This window comes from Elephas maximus, chromosome 10 (assembly GCF_024166365.1).
Source record: "Elephas maximus indicus isolate mEleMax1 chromosome 10, mEleMax1 primary haplotype, whole genome shotgun sequence".
Lineage (NCBI taxonomy): Eukaryota > Metazoa > Chordata > Mammalia > Proboscidea > Elephantidae > Elephas > Elephas maximus.
This window is the reverse complement of record NC_064828.1, coordinates 16,039,206-16,057,652: the sequence shown is the minus strand read 5'-3', so window position 1 is coordinate 16,057,652 and position 18,447 is coordinate 16,039,206. Positions and strand designations below refer to the sequence as shown.

Sequence of the window (18,447 nt, the reverse complement as noted above, 5' to 3'; positions counted from 1 at the left end):
TGCATTTATTACTGTCTTCACTCTTGAGTTTTAATTACTGTTTTTCTTCTTTTCAGTTAGTTATTGTCTGCCACTCATTCTCTTGTGTCCTGGGAACAACGTGGGGAAAATATCAAAAGATGAAGCACTCAAATGTTATTAGACTTGAAATACACCATAAAAATATCAAAGGCTGGCATAGCAAATTAACAGACTGCAGGGTTCTCTTGTGTGGCTCATTGTGCTTTTGAAGTGCTATTTGGCCCCTGGCTTAGCTGTTGTAAAAAAAAGAGAATGCTTTTACAGCTCATTGTTTTTTTTAAAAAAAAAATGCTTGGAACTTTTAAGAAGTATCATTTAAAACCATAATTCCGTGGTTGAAGTAGTTCAGATTGTGAAGACGGAGGGTTGCATTTTCTAGACAATATTTTCAACCACAAAGTTGTCCGTACCATAACTACCCGAGTGTGTGTGTGTGTGTTTGCGTAAATCACGCTATAGGTTAGTATTGGCTTCCGGCTAATCAGTGAATTTGGGTATTGTGCTTCTAATGTGCCTTCTCTTAGTGCTGATTGTCTCGGTGAGGCCTCTTTCACTAGTTAACACTCTTGTCATGTAGTTTAATCCTTAAACTGACTTTTATTAACAGTAGTAATCAAGGCAAAATCTCTCATCTGAATTATTAACGTTGAGAACAGAAACCTAGATAGAACAGTGCAGTAACTTACTTTTTCTTGCTTATTGGTTATGTATCTGGGTGGACACGTCACTTAACCTTTCTAGGCCTTAATTTTCCTCACCTGTAAAATAAAGGAATTAAATAGCGTTTATTTGTATTAGCACTAACATCCTGTAGTGCGTTTATGGCTATAGGTACCAGTTCTGCCTCATTGTTTAAATAGTGAAGAACCATTGGAAGGTACCTTGAGTTATGTTTCTACTTCTTTTGTTAGCTATTATCCTTTATTTAAGGGACCCTGGTGACACAGTGATTAAAGCAATCGACTGTTAACCAAAAGGTTGGTGGTTCAAAACCACCAGCAGCTCCGTGGGAGAAAGATGTGGCAGTCTGCTTCTGTAGCGATTGACAGCCTCGGAAGCCCTATGGAACTGCTATTAGTCAGAATCGATTCAAAGACACTGGGTGGGTGGGTATAATTTATTTGAATGGAGTTCTTTCTGTGTTTCTAGATGTCATAAGTGTTCATTTCATAGCCCTTACCTGTAACAAGATCAGTCTTACTCATTATTTCCACATCTGTAGCTATCATGGCAGAGGAATTTTACTGAAACTACAAACACGAGAATATTTGCGTTTTTACTTCAGCCTAAGACAGGGTTTTTTTTTTTTTTTTTAAGACGGGGTAGAATATTTTAAAGATATGTAATTAGAAAATACTTAATAAGTTTCATCTAGAAACTAAGGTTCTCTGATCTCTTCAATAGTCGTCTAACTCCTTGTAACTCCGTATTAGAAATGAGAATTAAGAATCATTAAGGGAAACCTTTCAGATGTTTAGCTTGCCTTCAGATGGTTCCCTGCCTAATGAGGCGTTCGCTGTGAAGGTATAACAAATGAGTAACATAAATCAAGAGAATGGGATCAACACAAATAACATAAATGACAAAGAAAAAAATAAAAACAAAATGTTTTATATTGCTTTAAGGATTCCTGGCTACCGTGCATCATAATATCTGCCAAAATTAGGCATCTAAAGCTATTTGCTTTGTGTTCTTACATCTTTTTTGCACAACATTGTATGTGTTTATATTGGGTGTGTTCACTTTCTACGTAGTTGTTGAATTGAGGATTTTTGGTTGTTTGTGACAATAGAATATAAAAAAGAGCATCATCTTTTAAGAAATATTCATATTACCACGTTGTGCAACTCTGTGGCCATAATTAAGTATAGAAAGAAAATGACAAATTCAGAGATTCCTGAAATACCAATTAAAATGCACCAAGCACAAGGCATATGGTGCCTTTTGCTTGGCCTGAACCAACCACTGACTTGTCAGGAGAATTCCTGAGTATTTTCCACTGTATCCCGTCAATGGTGTGCCTCGGCTTCCTTACAGAAATCCGTCATCTCCTGGCTGCTGAACCACGACCCAGCCAAGCGGCCCACGGCCACAGAACTGCTCAAGAGCGAGCTGCTGCCCCCGCCGCAGATGGAGGAATCGGAGCTGCACGAAGTGCTACACCACACCCTGGCCAATGTAGACGGGAAGGCCTACCGCACCATGATGGCCCACATCTTCTCCCAGCACATCCCCCCTGCCATCGACTACACCTACGACAGCGATATCCTGAAGGTGGGCTGAAGGCATGCTTGGCAAAGATTGCTTAACCTGGTCTGCAAAAGAGTCAAGTCAGTCCCTATCCCTAAGGGACTTTTTTAATGCGATCAACCTAAATTCTTAATCTGAGGTCTGTGAAGCCCCTACAAGTATCTGCAAAATTGGTGTATATGCATTTTTCTGAAATGAAAAGCCATGCCCGTAACACTTACTTAAAGGAGTTCTTGATGTACCTCCCTCCCCACCCACCCAAAAGATTAAGAAACAGCACACTTAGAGATTAAGCCCTGGCCTCACTGCCCAGACCCTAAAACAGCTAACCAGCTGGGATTCAGATCAGGTGGGACAGCAGCTCTCAGTGCTGGCTGGCTGACTGGCTGAGAGGAATCACCTAGGAGGCCTTTGAACAGGGCGGATGCCCAGGGTCCAAGTCTGGCAACTGAATCTCCAGGAAGCGCTCTCTAAAAGCACCTAGATGGCTTGAGGCACAGCCAGGTTTGGGAGCCTTCAGCATTTTATTTCTTTAAAACAAAAATAAAAGGTCTGAAGCAATATAGCAGAATGTTAAGATTTGATGAAGCAGGGCGGTGAGTACACAGATATTTGTTATATTCTGTTTCTCTGTGCTTAAAATATGATATAATTTTTTGAAAGTTAGAGTAGCAGAGGGAGAAGTGGTAAAATCTGTGAAATATCAGTGTAGATTTTAAGAGCCAAACATAGTTTTTGCTGCCTGGCAATGTTAGAAATATATATGCAGAATTATAGGTGATCTTTTTTTCAATTTTTTGTCTTTTTGCTCATCTATTGTTTCTAACTGTGAAATTGTGTTATTTCATAATAAGGAAAAGAATGAAAAAAACAGCCCTTTACGAAGTTTGTAAATGCCACATAACTTTCAGTGGACCTACTGTGAATCACCATAAGTGTGTGAGCGGTAGGCTTGGTACCCTCAGGTCTATTTGATCTCTTCACAGTGTACCCAAGAATCCCAAGGAGAACATTTGTATTTGATTATCTCTCTGAAAGGCATATATCAAAGTGGGTAAGAGCTTGGGCTTTGAGCCCCGATGGCCTTCCCGTTGCTGGAAAGTCCAGCTCTCGATTTCTGCAGCAGAGATATTGCAAGACATATGGGCTTTTCTTCCCTGACTTGCTGAGATTTCGTTTATGATCCTGGGAATAAGCAAAGTCATGCCCACTGCAAGCCACATATTAATATTTTAGGGAATCTCTTTGATTAGGCTTTATGATGACATTTTAACTGCTCATTTTTTAGGGCAACTTCTCAATCCGCACAGCCAAGATACAGCAACACGTGTGTGAAACCATTATCCGCATCTTCAAGAGACACGGTATGTCCTTTTAAAAAGAACTCACCCCTTCTCAAGAAATGTTTTTTTTTTATCACTAGGAAGTAGCATGAATGGATTTGAGTATAACTTCATTTTACTTTTAAATTCAGTTATAAGCAATTGATACCATGTGAAGTTCAAGTTAATTTTTACAGTTCGGCTTGATAAGGAGAAACTGATTTGAAGATGACAACCTTGCTACTGAAATACAGTGGGCCGGTGGAGTCATAAATATGCCTAATGGGCAGTCTTAGCCCTACATGAGCTCTCCATCAGCAGATGTAGACAGTTGAGGATCAACTATGGTGATGTCAGTTGTCCCGGAAGCAGATTATGTTAACTGTCAGATTTGGTTCATTTTAAGTTGCCTCTGCGGAAGAATGAGAATGTGATGATTAATTTTGTTTTCTACCCTGGTGTAGGAGCCGTTGAGTTGTGTACCCCGCTACTGCTTCCCCGAAATAAGCAAATATACGAGCACAACGAAGCTGCCTTGTTCATGGACCACAGCGGGATGCTGGTGATGCTCCCTTTTGACCTGCGGGTGAGGCTGGGGACGCTCCGCTAACCGCCTGGCTGCCATGTCTGGTCCCAGTGATGGTGTCTGTGTTAAAGGAGTACCCCTGCCCAGCAGTTTTGCTAGGCTTACATTCTAAATGTCACCTTTGAGAAACTTCAGAGTGTTCTCGGGCTGAGAACTTTCTTGGAATTTAGTAAATGCTTGACCCTCCTTCCTGCCACCTTGCAATGCACAAGTGCTTGTGGCTTTACAACACACCACCCTGCACTGTCACACCTCGCGGTTAGGCTCCACAGGTGGCCACAGTGGCTTAACCTGGCCAACTCAGATAAATAAGTGTAGTTTTTTTCTCTACCTCCTGGCTGGATCTTAACATGCTAATGTCTGTTGTGGTTGTGAGTTGGCTCTGACTCATGGCATGTTAATGTCTAGAACAATTAAATTCTTATATTAGCAGTTGTCTTAGTCATCTAGTGCTGGTGTAACAGAAATACCACAAGTGGATGGCTTTAACAAAGAGAAGTTTATTCTCTCACAGTCCAGTAGGCTAAAAGTCTGAATTCAGGGTTCCAGCCTCCAGGGGAAGGCTTTCTCTCTCTGTTGGCTCTGGAGGAAGGTCCTTGTCATCAGTATTCCCTTGGCCTGGGAGCACCTCAGCACAGGAACCTCAGGTCCAAAGGATGCACTCTGCTCCTGGTGCCACTTTCTTGGTGGTAGGAGGCTCCCACGTCTCTCTGCTCGCTCTGCTCGCTTCTCTCTTTTATATCTCAAAACACTTAAGACAGTACCTAATCTTGTAGATCTCATCCATGTAACTGCCACTAATCCACCTTATTACATCATAGTGACAGGATTTACAACATATAGAAAAATCACATAAAATGGTGGACAATCACATAAAATGGTGGCCAACCACACTATACTGAGAATCATGGCTCAGCTCAGCTGACAGGTATTTTGGGGGGACACAGTTCAATCCATGACAGCAGGTGTCTCTGCTAATTGGATGTGGTGATTTTTTTCTCCTGCTTGCTTTCTTCTGACCTCCCAGGGTTCCCTTTGACAGCAGCATTCTTATGTTCTTCCATCCACATAGCCTTGGCTGCTAGCAAGCTCATCTGTAACTCCTATAGTAGACTGGAAGGATGCAATGCACATGACAGATGAGGGTTTCATACCCCTCACCTACAAAAAGGGCTTACATATTGCCCCCCCCCCTTTTTTTTTTTTAAGGATGACAGCCTTGTAGAGAAATGAGCAAAGAATACATACAACCAGGCAGTTCTCCGAAGAGGAAGAGCACATGACTAATAAACATCTGAAAAGACATTCAGCCTCACTAATAAGGAAATGCAAATCAAAGCTCTATCAACTTCACCCATCAGACTGGCAAAAATATTTCGGTAGGGCAGGAGTTAAGAGCTACAGCTGCTAACCAAAAGGTCGGCAGTTTGAATCTACCAGGCACTCCTTGGAAACCCTATGGGGCAGTTATACCCTGTCCTATAGGGTTGCTATGAGTCAGAATCGACTCAGCGGCAACGGGTTTGGTTTGGTTTTGGAGGGCTGGCAAGGGCATAGGGAAATAGGTACTTTTATACATTAGCAATGGAAATGTAAATTGCTAAATCTTTAGAAAAGTAATCTGAAAGCATTTAGTAAAATGAAAAAATTTTAAATGCACCCTTTGGACCAACAATCCCACTTTGAAGAATTTATCTGTAGAAATAAAAACACATTAGTATGTGAATGTTGCAGGATATTTACCGCAGTATTGTTATGGTCGGAGCCCTTATGGCACAGTGGTTCAGAGTTCAGCTGCTAACCAGAAGATGGGCAGTTCAAATCCACCAGGCACTCCTTGGAAACACAGTGGGGCAGTTCTACTCTGTCTGGTAGGGTCGCTATGAGTCAGAATTAACTCGACAGCAGTGGGTTTGGTTTTATTGTTACGGGGGTCAAAACTGAAATCGCAGCGTGTTCATTAGTGGAAAAATCGTGAAATTTTAGTGCATCCATATTATGGGATATTAATCAGCTATTAAAAAGAAAATTTAGATCTATGTTTTATATTGATCGGATATGTGTAATTATTATATATACAATTAAATATATGTAATAGTTAAATTCATATCTATGTTTGGTCTGTAGGAATTTCTCTGGTACCTGGAAAATAAATTTCAAAGGGCTATCTAATGTGATCCCATTTTTGTCATAAAGAAATAAAAAGTTTTTTAAAAACCTATGTGTACACATAACGTACACTCTGCATTTGCTGCCCATGGTCTGTGTGGGGGTGTAAGCACACTGTTACATGTGTGAGTGACCTTGCACACCAGCTTGTTTATATGACCATAGAGTAAGGCGGCAAAGAATACACACGGACCTTTAGCTTCATTTTCTCGAGTGGGGGAGAACAGAATCAAGGTGTCTTCTTTTTTTATGTTCTGTGTGTGTGGCTTATTGCAAGAGCGTGTTTTGCTTTTATTGTTTAAGAAGAAATCTTTTCCATACTCTTCTGTTTTTCTTCTGTAGTAAGTAAAGTGGTTTGGGATTATTTTAAATTGTTGTTAGTTGCCGTCGAGTTGATGCTGACTCGCAGCAACCCCATGTGTGCAGAGCAGAACTGCTCCACAGGGTTTTCAGGGCTGTGACCTTTTGGAAACAGATGACCAGGCCTTGCTTCCGAGGTGCCTTTTTCATCTAGTAATCGAAAGCTTAATCATTTGTGCCACCCAGGGGTTCCTTTACTTTATGGGTAAATAAATGGTACATTGGGTATTCCAGCTCTACAAAAGAAAGGAGTGCAAACATTTACATAGCTATATTATTGTACTTAAAATTGGATTCTTGTTCTCTGAATATTGGAAGACTAAAGTGCAAACTTACAAATATCAGCTCTCTTTCTGTGAGCTGTACAAATGCAAATAAATAAATAAAATGCCCTTTGAGAATTAGACTCGTTACTTAATGATGTTATCTCAGGTCTCCTGGGGTAATCTGACAATAGTTTTACAAGTTGTGGTATTTACTAGGAATTTTGCTTAAGAGATCTTTAGGAAAATCAGGAAATCCACAATAAGAAATAATACCCATTTTGATTCTGTTGTCATAAGTGACACTTTTCAAAAATTGTCACTGAAGATTTTAATTTGATTTGCACTGGTTTTAATTTGCATAATAAACATTTGGCAGAGAATACTTGAAGAAAGGAGCTTGAAAGGAGGGCGCCTCATACAGCTCCAATTTCAAAAGCAGGTTTTTCTCAAATTTAAAAACCTAAGAAACACTACCGTGGTTATATTGGTGTTTGAGTGTCACGTGTATCTGCTCCTGACTGAAGCACTCGGAACGTTGTAAGGAGTATGAGCAGTGACAGGTGCACAGCCTCGTGGGGGCACTAAACACCCTGGCTTGTATACTTTCAAAGGGTGAACTTTACGGTGTGTGAATTATGTCTCAATGAAGTTGTTATTTTTTTTTTTAAGGGAGTGTGGTAATTAGCACATCTTGACATTGATCTTTAAAACTTTCTCTTTCAGGTTCCTTTTGCAAGATATGTGGCCAGAAATAATATATTGAATTTAAAACGGTAAGACATAATGGGGGCTTCCGTTTAGTGGCTGTGGGCAAGAAGCCAAGGAAGGATGTGGTATCTCCTGTGAGCCTTACAAAGTAAAGAACCCTAGGTCCCAAGTACTGAGCTTGGAGTGTCCTCAGAGGCCGGGTCCGAGCGCCACATTCTATCGGGTGACCAGGACTGTCAGCCTCCTCTTTAGAAGAAATGTCACAGCTGGGTTCCCTCTATTCCATGCCTCCTAAATCTCCACAAGCAACATCACTAATTATTCTCACAAATGGTTACTTGAAAAAACATCTGGCTGTTCCTGATCACAGATGGACCTTTTTAACATTTAATTGCAGCGACAAAGGGCTGACAGTCTCTCTGTGAAAACTGCCCACACAGGTAGGTGAACAAAAGCCGTTTGTACAGAAGCAGAGTAAACCCAGCAGGAAGGCTGAGCACCGAGGCCCTCCAGGCACTTAGCATTGGGAAAAGGTTTTCCACACATTTAAATACCACAGGAGTCAAACAGAAATTGGAGGGGTATTGTTGTCACCGAGGCACCCTACTTTAAATCCCCTTTCTTGGGATGAATTCAAAGCTCTTTATGTGCTTTTGTTCTCAGCCCCAAGTGAACAGTTTATAGCCATGGTCCTAAGGTCTGGGTAGCCCTGTGGGTAGAAAGCAAACACATAAGACACAGTTGTCTTTGTGTCATTTCATCTCTCTCAGATATTTTTTTAGATAATGATGCCTCGTAGTTTAATAGTGGCAAAACTGTGAATCGGAGAATATAGTATCACAGGGCAAGAATGTTCTGGGGCCGTTCCATCTTGAAGCCCTGCCGATCGTACCACTGATCCGTTGTTTTTAAAATCTTCATTTCTTTTCTTCTGTCCAACAGTTTCTTACATGTATTTGCTTCCAGTAAGCAATGACCTTTGAAACCTGGCTTTGTCTCTGCAGGTACTGTATAGAACGTGTGTTCAGACCTCGCAAGTTAGACCGGTTTCACCCCAAAGAACTGCTGGAGTGTGCATTTGACATTGTCACGTCCACCACCAGCAGCTCGCTGCCCACTGCTGAGATCATCTACACTATTTACGAAATCATCCAGGAGTTTCCCGCGCTCCAGGTTCCTTCCCCTGTCTTCAAACTCTCAGGCCCCCGCTGCATTCTTCTACCAGACATGGTGGGGAAAGCCGTAGCTGCAGAACGGCTTCTCAGCGTGTGCCAGTGACAGGCACACTTTTACGGAAGTCACTGAAAACAATTTGACCATGTTGCTTTTGAGGTTAATCTCAGGTTCTTACCTCTCCTTTGACAGGAGCTGGTTTTGTTTTTGTCTCTTTGTGGGGGGAACGGCGTTCCTCTACCAATACCTCCAAAATGCAAGAAACCAGGCTAAGATGCCTACTAGGATGCTTTTAGCCCATTGCTGCTCTGTCCAGAACCCTCGGTGACTCCCACCTGCTATATAAAAAAAAAAAAAAACCTTGTCTTTTTACTCCTGGGCTTCACTTTTCATCGAGCGTTCGCACACTGCCTACGCCAGTGGGGACTGCTTCTGGCACAACCGTTCGCTCTAGTCAGGCACCCCTCCCTGTCCCACAAGCAGGCTCTGTTCACTGCCACCGCTGTGCCGACAGTCACGGTGCTGCTTTGTCCACACAGCCCTTTGAGCAGCCATTGTTGTGAGTCCCTTCCCCCCAGGAAGCCTGGCTGCGCCCTCCTTGGTTGACGGTCACCTTTTCTTCTCAGTGCTTTCAGCACCTGATGTGAGTCCTCCATGTTTCACTTTGATTTCTCCAAATCAAAGTATGTGAAATTTCAGGAGGGAGTCCATGTGTCCCCTCTCTCTGTGTACCCCACCGCTTGGCACTCAGCACACAGCTACTGCTTCGTCTGTATACACAACTGTACACAAGTGGGAATTGACTTGTGTGGACAAAAGTGGCAGTAACTTCTATTCCACCAGCCTGTGCTTGGCGGTCAGTTACTACTGAACCAGATCCTCACCCTCTTTGAAATCTGTGTGAACTCCTTCAGGCTTTCTTATATAGCTGAAGGCCAGTCAGAGCATTTTTGACACATATAATAAAGTATTAAATTATATTTTACTCTTTGACTACAATTTTGCAAAAAGAACACATATGAAAAAATAAACTAGAAAGAAATACGCTAAAATTCAATCCCTCCGTTGTGTGAGGTTGGTGGTAAGAGTCCAGGTTTGCTCATGTAGCTATATCGCTTTTATAATGAAAATATTTTTTTTTTTTTCTGTATCCTAGGAAAGAAATTACAGCATTTACTTGAACCATACCACATTATTGAAAGCCATACTCTTACACTGTGGGATCCCAGAAGATAAACTCAGTCAAGTCTACATTATTCTGTATGATGTTGTGGTAAGTATTTAATTACTTTGACTTGATAGCAAAGGATAATGATAATTCATGGTTATTTTTGTACTGATAGAACCATAAAACTGTTAGAGTCAAGTCCAGGTTTGTTTGCTTCCCCCTGCCCCGCCTGCCTTAAGAATAAAGGAAATCTTTTGTCTACATTGGACTAAAATGCAGAACGTGGATAAGCCATGAATGAGCCATAAGTTCGTAGCTGGTTTAAGAAGCATATTTAAAACTAGAATTCAGCATAGGGACATTCTAACCACTGTACCACACAGTCCAACTCTCACCTGCTCTCATCCGTCTGGTGAGTTGCTCTGAAAGTGGCCCAGAAATATACCTGACTCAGTGAGTTGGCGTGTTTATGCAGAATTCAAAGTGAACATCTGAATTTGAGTTGGAAGTTGAACTACTTCCCTCATTGCTTTAAAGTAAAAAAACCAGTTGGCTTTGATTGTATCACCATTTAACAAACGTTTGCCGAGCTCTTTTTCTGTTCTAAGCCCCATGCTACTATTGTCCTCCAGGGTGTTTTCTTAAAGAGTGATTTCTGATTTAAAAGGATTGAATTACCTTATTTGATTTGTAAGTTCTTCAATGACCTACTTCTTGAGGCAAAGACTCGCTTAGCAATTGGTCCTGACACTTGCCAAAAAAGCTAACATTTATTGGGCACATCTATGTGCCAGGCATTGTTCTAAGCTCTTTGCATGAAGTAACTCAACAAGTAATGTTATTATCTTTACAGTGGCCAAGAGAGGGAGTATTAATACTGAGAATAGAAGACTCATGCCTGCTCTTAACTCTTTCAACCTACCTGTGCTTATCAGTAGAGTCGTTTATAGGTTCTGGTTGATTGAAATGGCTTAGACCCCGACTGGGACCTCATTTATAATCTCCTTCCTGTGGGACTGAGGCAGTGGTACCTCCCATTGCTCTTCCCTAATTTAGCCATATCAAAGTAATATACCTTACACTACGTATGCAAATACAGAGCATAAAGGTAACACTGAAAATTTTAAATAGCCACTATGTTATGGTGCCGGGATAGAGGTGAATGTTTATCTTTTTCCAATTTCCATTTATGTTAAATATTGTTTTTACAATTAAGAAAATGGGAGACATTCAGGAGATTCAATAACCAACAGTGCCAGACAGTCTGTGATTAAGGCAGAGCTAATAGTGGAAGTCTGTAATGGCTTGTTATTTTTTATACGCCAAAGGCTTAACGAGCTTTTCTTTCATCTGGTAGGCCCTAACTGTACTGTTTTCCTAATGGCTCTTCCCTCCCCCCAGAGTGTGGCTGCTGCTTGGGCAGTGACAGATACAGCATAATGTGGCAGTAAGACTGGCAGAAACACCAGGCATTGTGCAAGGGGCTTCAGCTCATTCTGTTCCTGTCCCACACCACAGCCCCATCTGCCAGCGTGTGATGAAGTGCTCAGAGCCTGTCAGTATTTGGCTTTGATCAAAGTCATTCCTTCCCGCCCAACAGAAATGCCCTGATGAAGCCCGTCCAAATCTGGATGGCCTCGCCATCCAACAAGTACAATGTCCTCCTGCTTAATTCTTTTATATCAGGGTTTTTCCAATTTTGAAACAACTGTAGTTATGGTGAATTGAAAGAAGTTTTTTGGTGAATTGCAAAGTAAGTTTTTTAATTACAGAATTCATTGTTTATGATTAGAGCAGTTTGTCCAAGATGAAGGATATAACTGTCAAAATTTGTCTGGAAATTGTATTTTACACAGGCCAAATTTGGTGACACTGATTGCTACCTTTTTCTTTTACATTAGACGGAAAAGCTGACGAGGAGAGAAGTGGAGGCTAAATTTTGTAATCTGTCTTTGTCTTCTAATAGTGTAAGTACCTTCTAGCAGTGTATTACAGCTTTCTCTGTAGTTTTGTGAGACCAGAAAATGTCACCAAATCCTTCCTGCAGTAAAGTAGCAGCACTTCCTGCCACCTCACAGACACAGTTTTTCCCTTGAGTGTTAATAGGTACCATGGCAACCTCTAGAGTTAGGAGAAGCGAGAAACTAATACTGTGATCAAAGAATATCCTCTCCACAGCTCTTCTTAATGTGCTGTAATCACCCTGCTCTTTCTTAGTCACCAGCTACTTCCTTTTACACCTCTTCTAAAGACTGTGCTCTGTAGAGCCCCCGCTGAGCAGATAGGACTGGCCATCTTCTCCTGAAATCGACTCTGTGGACTAGAGTGAGGCACAGAGCTCAGCAGATTCACTTGGGTATCCCTCCAGGTCTTCTAGCTCCTCAGACTTGAATTAAAGCTCTTGCTTCCCTGGCACATTTTCTCCTCCTAAAATCTTACATGTGAGCCCCTTGGCAATGAGGAAAGTCATATGGGGGAAACAAGCTTGTTGTGTTCTTTTTCCAAGCAGCAGCTCGATCCCAGATCTTTGGCACAGTAACCCACACTTAACAGAGTAGCTGAATAGAGGAAGACAACAGAGATTTCTTACCTCTTTCTGAATATTTACATAAGACGGAATTTTCTTCTTAACTTTCCCAGAGCCAGTCTAGTGGCTGTTCCGACACTCTGTTACGTGATTCTGTGGTGATGGTGAAATTCATACATGGGATAGATGAAGATGAGATCGGACACAGGCGAGGCAGTCACTCAATCTTTTGGACACGTGCAGGGTGGCAGGCATAGTGCTGGGGATATAAAGAGGAGTAAGTTGAGGGGTCCACAGACCAAATCAATAACCAGTTCATATTGGTGCTAAAAAAGCCCCAAGGGGATATATGCAGTTTATATCTGCCATTGGCTCCTTAGACCAACTTTCACAGCACACACACACATCAACCGCGGTTTAAAGAAATCACCCATACTGTTGGCAGGTAGGGAAAGTAAACCAGACACAGCGCACCAGGAGTTGTGAAAATTGAGCCAGGCTAAACTTTAAATGTTTAATCTTGGAGCAGATCTGCAAGGTGGCCCGATGGCGTGGTATTCAACTATGAAGAACTGTGTGTACATGATTCTCTAGATACGCTAGACGGGTACACAACACGCAGCTATGTGCAGAAATAGTCCCGTTTATGAACAGCATAAACCATCTACTCAGGTACAAGGAAAGCTTGAAATTATAAATCATACAATTTTAATTCAAGAGGTTTGTCTAATTCAGTGATTCCCTACCTGAAGGCTCAAGCCCGAAAGGTTCTTCAAACTAATGTCCTATTTCTGAAAAGTCTCACCAACGTTATACAGTGGCATGTGATACAGCCGCATCAGCGGCTAAATGTCAGCTTCTTGGCTTCTTGCCAAATCTCTTCTCACTGTCAGTTGTATGATGTGAAGAGTAATTATAAGTTGTGTATTTGATTAGTGCCAGGGAATGTGCCTGGCCCACAGTCAGGTAATCTCTAGCCCTGCCCTCTTCCAGACAGGACGACAGGGACAGCTGGTGAGAGCTGGGATCTGGGATCAAGACTTGAGCCAGGGAGAAAGATAGGTCAGGAGCTGCCTGCAGGAGAGGACACCAGAGGCGCATCCCAGGTCTGCAGATAGGACGATGCAGACAAAAGGAAGAGAGGGCATTAGAATGAGTCAGACTTGGCCTTCCTGTCCTTGCATTTACTAATGGAAATGCCTGTAGTAATGGACATTCCTGAGATTGAGAAAGGTGAAGAGGAGGAATTCTGGCTTGGACATATATAATGGAGGCTGTCCTGGTGCCAGGGTCTGCTCCCCGGAGGTCAGCATTAACTGCAAGTGTGCGCGTAAGAATTACCTGTGAACACGTGTCTAAGGCACTTCTGAAAGCTACTTGACAGTTGCTGGAAAAGGATAATCCTTCATCGGGATTGTGGCAAAGGCTAAGATTACCTTTGACCACAAAATGCCCCCTTGTGGAGATGTAAAAGCTGTACACGTCCGCCCGTGGGGATGCAGAGTGGGTCTTCCCCTGCTGGGTACTTGGAGCTAACTCTGCCTCTTTGCTTTCCAGCTATGTCGACTCTACAAATTTATTGAGCAGAAGGGAGATTTGCAAGATCTAACACCAACAATAAATTCTTTAACAAAGCAGAAAACAGGTGTTGCCCAATTAGTGAAATATGGTTTAAAAGATCTAGAAGAGGTGGTTGGACTGTTGAAGAAACTTGGCATAAAGTTACAGGTTTGTCGACTCTTGGGTTCTGGCAGTACAGAGTTGTAGCATTAGTGATAGTGCCCGGAGGAAGTGGGTTTTACTTACTTATTGCCAGTAAGCCTTTTAGTTTCCAGGAAAACTGTGCTTTCTACATTTTGGAGCATTTGATATCTGGTATTATGTAGAGAATCACTATGAGTCTGAATCGACTCAACAGCCGTGGGGTAACGGGATATGTAGTAATAATTTTGGCCTAAATCCGGACTTCTTTGCAAGCACCATTATTCTTACTGTATTCATTAGCCTCAGAGAGGTGGTTATTCTTAAAAGAGGAGAGTTTCTCTTACTTGGAAGGCTGTAAGTTAAACAGATTGTGTGCCAAATTTTACTGTTTTGTTTATGCTAGACAGAATGTTCTGATGCCACTGGCGGAATGCAGTGTTTCCTGCGTTGCCTTCCACATCCTGCATCTCCAGCCCTTGACACATTTGTGTGGCTTTTCCTTTCCAGGTCTTAATCAACTTGGGCTTGGTTTACAAGGTTCAGCAGCACAATGGAATCATCTTTCAGTTCGTGGCGTTCATCAGACGAAGGCAAAGGGCTGTGCCTGAAATCCTCGCAGCCGGAGGCAGATATGACCTGCTGGTGAGGCCCTGCGCTTTATTTTGTTCTGCTTAATTTCATTTCCTTTTCAACTTGTTACTTTGAAAATTTTCAAATCTATAGAAAAATCAAATCAGTAGTATAATTGAACACCTGTGGATCTTTCATCTAGAAATTGAAACATGATGTGCACATTTGTCATTTTTTTTAACTTTTTAAATAACTATAGATTTATAGGAAGTTGAAAAGACAGTACAGAAAATCCTGTTTACCCTCATCCATTTTCTCCCAATGGTTAGATCTTGCATAACTGCAGGAAAATATGAAAACCAGGATATTGACCTTGGTACAAAGTGTGCGTATAGGTCTATGTCATTCGATCATAAGTAAATTCCTGTAACCACCATCACAATCAAGACACAGAGCTATTCCGTCATCACAAAGATCTACCAGCTTTACCAGTTCAAAGGAAGTATAGAAGTTTTACCTCGCCTTACAATTGTCTTAAGTATTTCCTCTCCATACGTTGAGAGTCACATCAGACAATGGTATACTTTTTGCTTCAACTATTAAACATAATTTAGAAAACTTAAGAGGAGAAGAAAAGTCTATTGTGTTTATTCATAAATTTGTTCTTTCCATTGTCCTTCCTTTTATTTCGTTTCTATTTCCGAAACTTCCTTATGCATTATTACAGGGTGGGTCTGCTTGTAACACGTTCTCTTAGTATTCGTTTGTCTGAGAATGTTTTTATTTACCTTTCATTCCTGAAGAATTTTGCTGGATATTAGACAGTTCTTTTCTTTCTGCACTTGAAATATGTTGTGCCACTTTCTTCTGGTCTCCATGGCTTCTGAGGAGACATCAACTGTCATTCGGATTGTTTTTCCTCTTTAGAAAGGTGTCATTTCTCTCTTCACACTTTCAAGGTTTTTTTCTCTGTCTTTGGCTTTCTGGTGTTTAATTACAATGTGTCTTCACATGGATTTCTTTGCGTTTATCCTGTTTTGGGTTTGCTCAGCTTCTTGAATCTCTAGATGTATGTCTTTTACCAAGTTGGAGAATTTTTCAGCCATTCTTTCTTACTGTATATTTTTTTTTAATATTAGAGAATTTTTCAGCCATTCTTTTTTTTTTAAATAAATGTGTTTATGGTGAAAGTTTACACAGCAAATTAGGTTCTCCTTTAACAATTTTTATATACATTGTTCAGTGACATTGGTTACATTTTTCACAATGTATCAGCATTCTCATTATTCCCATTCTGGCTGTTCTGTTTCCATTAATGTAGCCCATCCCCTGTTGCCTTCTTACCTTTGGTCTAGGGTAAATGTTTCCCGTTTGCTTTCATTTAGATGATTATTTAGAGGAGCACAGTACTCATGGGTGATATTATTTATTTTGTGACTGTCATTTGGCTGAAAGGTAACCTCTGGGAGTGATTTGAGTTCCAAGTTTAAAGGGTATCCCAGGGCAATAATCTCAGAGTTTCATCTGGTGTCTACCAGTCCAGTAAGTCTTAGCTGTTATTTCTTCGAATATTCTCTCTTCTCCTCCTAGGACTCTGATGACAGAAATGTTAGATCTTTGGTTACAGTCCCACATGTCCCGAGGTTCCAGTCATTTTGTTTTTCAGTCTGTTTTCTCTCTGTTGTTCAGATTGTTTCATCTTCACTTTCACTGATCCTTTCCTCTCATCTCCATCCTGCTGTTGAGCCCATCCAGTGAGCTTTTTATCTTCTTTTTCTTTGCTGAGACTTTCTGTTGTTTCACTGGTTTCAGATGTGTCCGTAAATGCTTGTTGAAGTATTGCTGTGATGCCTACTTTAAAATTCTTGTCAGATTATTCCAGCATCTGTGTCGTCTTGGTATTGGTGTCTGTTGGTTATCTTTCCTCATTCAGTTTGAGATCTTACTGGCTCTTGGTTTGATGTATAATTTTCAACTGTATCTTGGACATTTTGCGTATTGTGTTGTGATACTGTTGATCTTATTTAAATTTTCTGACACCTCCTCTGATACCATGCCAGTGGAGGAAGGGGGAGGGCACTGCCTCAATACTACCAGGTGGGAGTGAACGTACAGGTTCCCCATTTACCTCCATTGACACTCCTTGTGGGGGGAGGGGTACCTTGTTACTGCTGGGTAGGGCTGGGGATTTGGGCTCCCCACAAGACATCCACTGACAGTAGGGGGAAGGGCTTTCCATTACTGCCTCCACTGACACTACAGAGTGGAGGGTGGAGAGCGGGGAGGCAGGCTTCATTACATCTGGCAAAGAGTAGACTAGGCTCCCCACTCAGCCTTTGCTGGTGAAGGTGGGCCTAGGTTTTATTCTGTGATATTTGGCTGGAGCAGTACAGTTACTGTGTATAAGTTTTGTCTTGCTGGGTTGCCCCTTTCCCGGTCCTTTAGCTGGAAAAAGCAGGCTTTTCTTGGGGCATTTTTTGTCAGTACGCAATGGCATTTCTGGGTTGTTGACTTCTCCAGCATCCAGTCAGGATATACGAGACAAAAAGAAAGCCCAAGGAACTCAACACGTGTTGTTCCTCAGGTCCCAGGGGCCCTACCTGGTTTGCCTTCTTCTCTCCACCTATTTGTTTCATGTATAATGGCCAGGAATTTTAGCTGTACTCAGTGGGAGGAATAGGGAGAAGTGTGTCTACTCCATGCTATTGCATAACCAAAACCTACATATGTAGTTTTTAGTTTTCTAGTAACATTTAAAAAATAAAAATAAACAGGTGGAATTAATTTTAGTAATATATTTTATTTAGCCTAATATCCAAAATATCATTTCAACATGCAATCAAAATGTTTTAAATTATTAATGAGCTATTAAATGTTAGTTTTTTATACCAAGCCTTTGCGGTTGCTGTGTATTTTACGTGCACAGCACATGTGAATTTGAATCAGCCACGTTTCTGCTGCTCAGCAGCCACATGTGGCTGCCTTATTGGACAGGACAGCTCTATATGTAGCATTTGTTAATATCTGCTACATTTGCATGCATGCTGGCTTTTCCCTCTTTCTCTCTACACACATGCACACACTGTTCTTTTTGTTAAACCCTTTGATGGTATGTTGCTGACAGAGTGCTTGTCCTTTAATCATTGTTTTCCCCCTGATCAACAGTTTCTTCATTTCATAATCAGGGCCGTGTGTCTGTGTCTCTCTGCAGATTCCCCGGTTTAGAGGACCACAGGCTCTCGGGCCAGTGCCCACTGCCATTGGGGTCAGCATAGCTATAGACAGGATATCTGCTGCGGTCCTCAACATGGAAGAACCTGTGAGTTTTGGCTTTGCTCTCCAGCATTCTTTGGGATGTCTTTCATTTCTAAAATTTTTATTTGCCTTTTGTAATTCACAGGAGGCTCAGATGCGGCAGCTATAGGTTGAGGGTTTTAGAAATTTCTTTTAACATAATAGACAAGCCTAAGACCTGGTGTTAGTCCTCGCATCAGTCCTTATTTTCTGCTTTCCAGCAGGGCGACTTTAGGCAATTCGTTCCCCCGTCATATAGAAGTTTTTTAACTGTGTCATTTTTCTTCTTCTGTGTCATTTTGATACAGTTCTGCACATCACATTGCTGT

At 41.5% G+C, this 18,447-nt stretch overlaps 1 protein-coding gene and 1 long non-coding RNA gene across 4 annotated transcripts in view; one reads left to right on the top strand and one right to left on the bottom strand.

The window, feature by feature from the left end:
* EIF2AK4 (eukaryotic translation initiation factor 2 alpha kinase 4) overlaps positions 1 to 18,447 on the top strand; it is a 112,876-nt gene that overhangs the window by 77,496 nt on the left and 16,933 nt on the right. For all 3 annotated transcript variants that reach the window (XM_049897405.1, XM_049897406.1, XM_049897407.1), the window contains exons 21-30: positions 2,059 to 2,295; positions 3,560 to 3,635; positions 4,058 to 4,179; positions 7,698 to 7,747; positions 8,687 to 8,855; positions 10,012 to 10,128; positions 11,925 to 11,990; positions 14,108 to 14,278; positions 14,762 to 14,896; positions 18,036 to 18,143. In XM_049897405.1, coding sequence (XP_049753362.1) covers positions 2,059 to 2,295; positions 3,560 to 3,635; positions 4,058 to 4,179; positions 7,698 to 7,747; positions 8,687 to 8,855; positions 10,012 to 10,128; positions 11,925 to 11,990; positions 14,108 to 14,278; positions 14,762 to 14,896; positions 18,036 to 18,143 — 1,251 coding nt within the window. The remainder of the gene's footprint in view (positions 1 to 2,058; positions 2,296 to 3,559; positions 3,636 to 4,057; positions 4,180 to 7,697; positions 7,748 to 8,686; positions 8,856 to 10,011; positions 10,129 to 11,924; positions 11,991 to 14,107; positions 14,279 to 14,761; positions 14,897 to 18,035; positions 18,144 to 18,447) is intronic.
* On the bottom strand, positions 3 to 13,350 carry LOC126083550 (uncharacterized). The gene is made up of 4 exons (XR_007518856.1): positions 13,297 to 13,350; positions 12,614 to 12,809; positions 708 to 779; positions 3 to 89 (listed from the first exon to the last, which is right to left on the bottom strand). It is a non-coding gene; the product is annotated as an uncharacterized LOC126083550 (long non-coding RNA).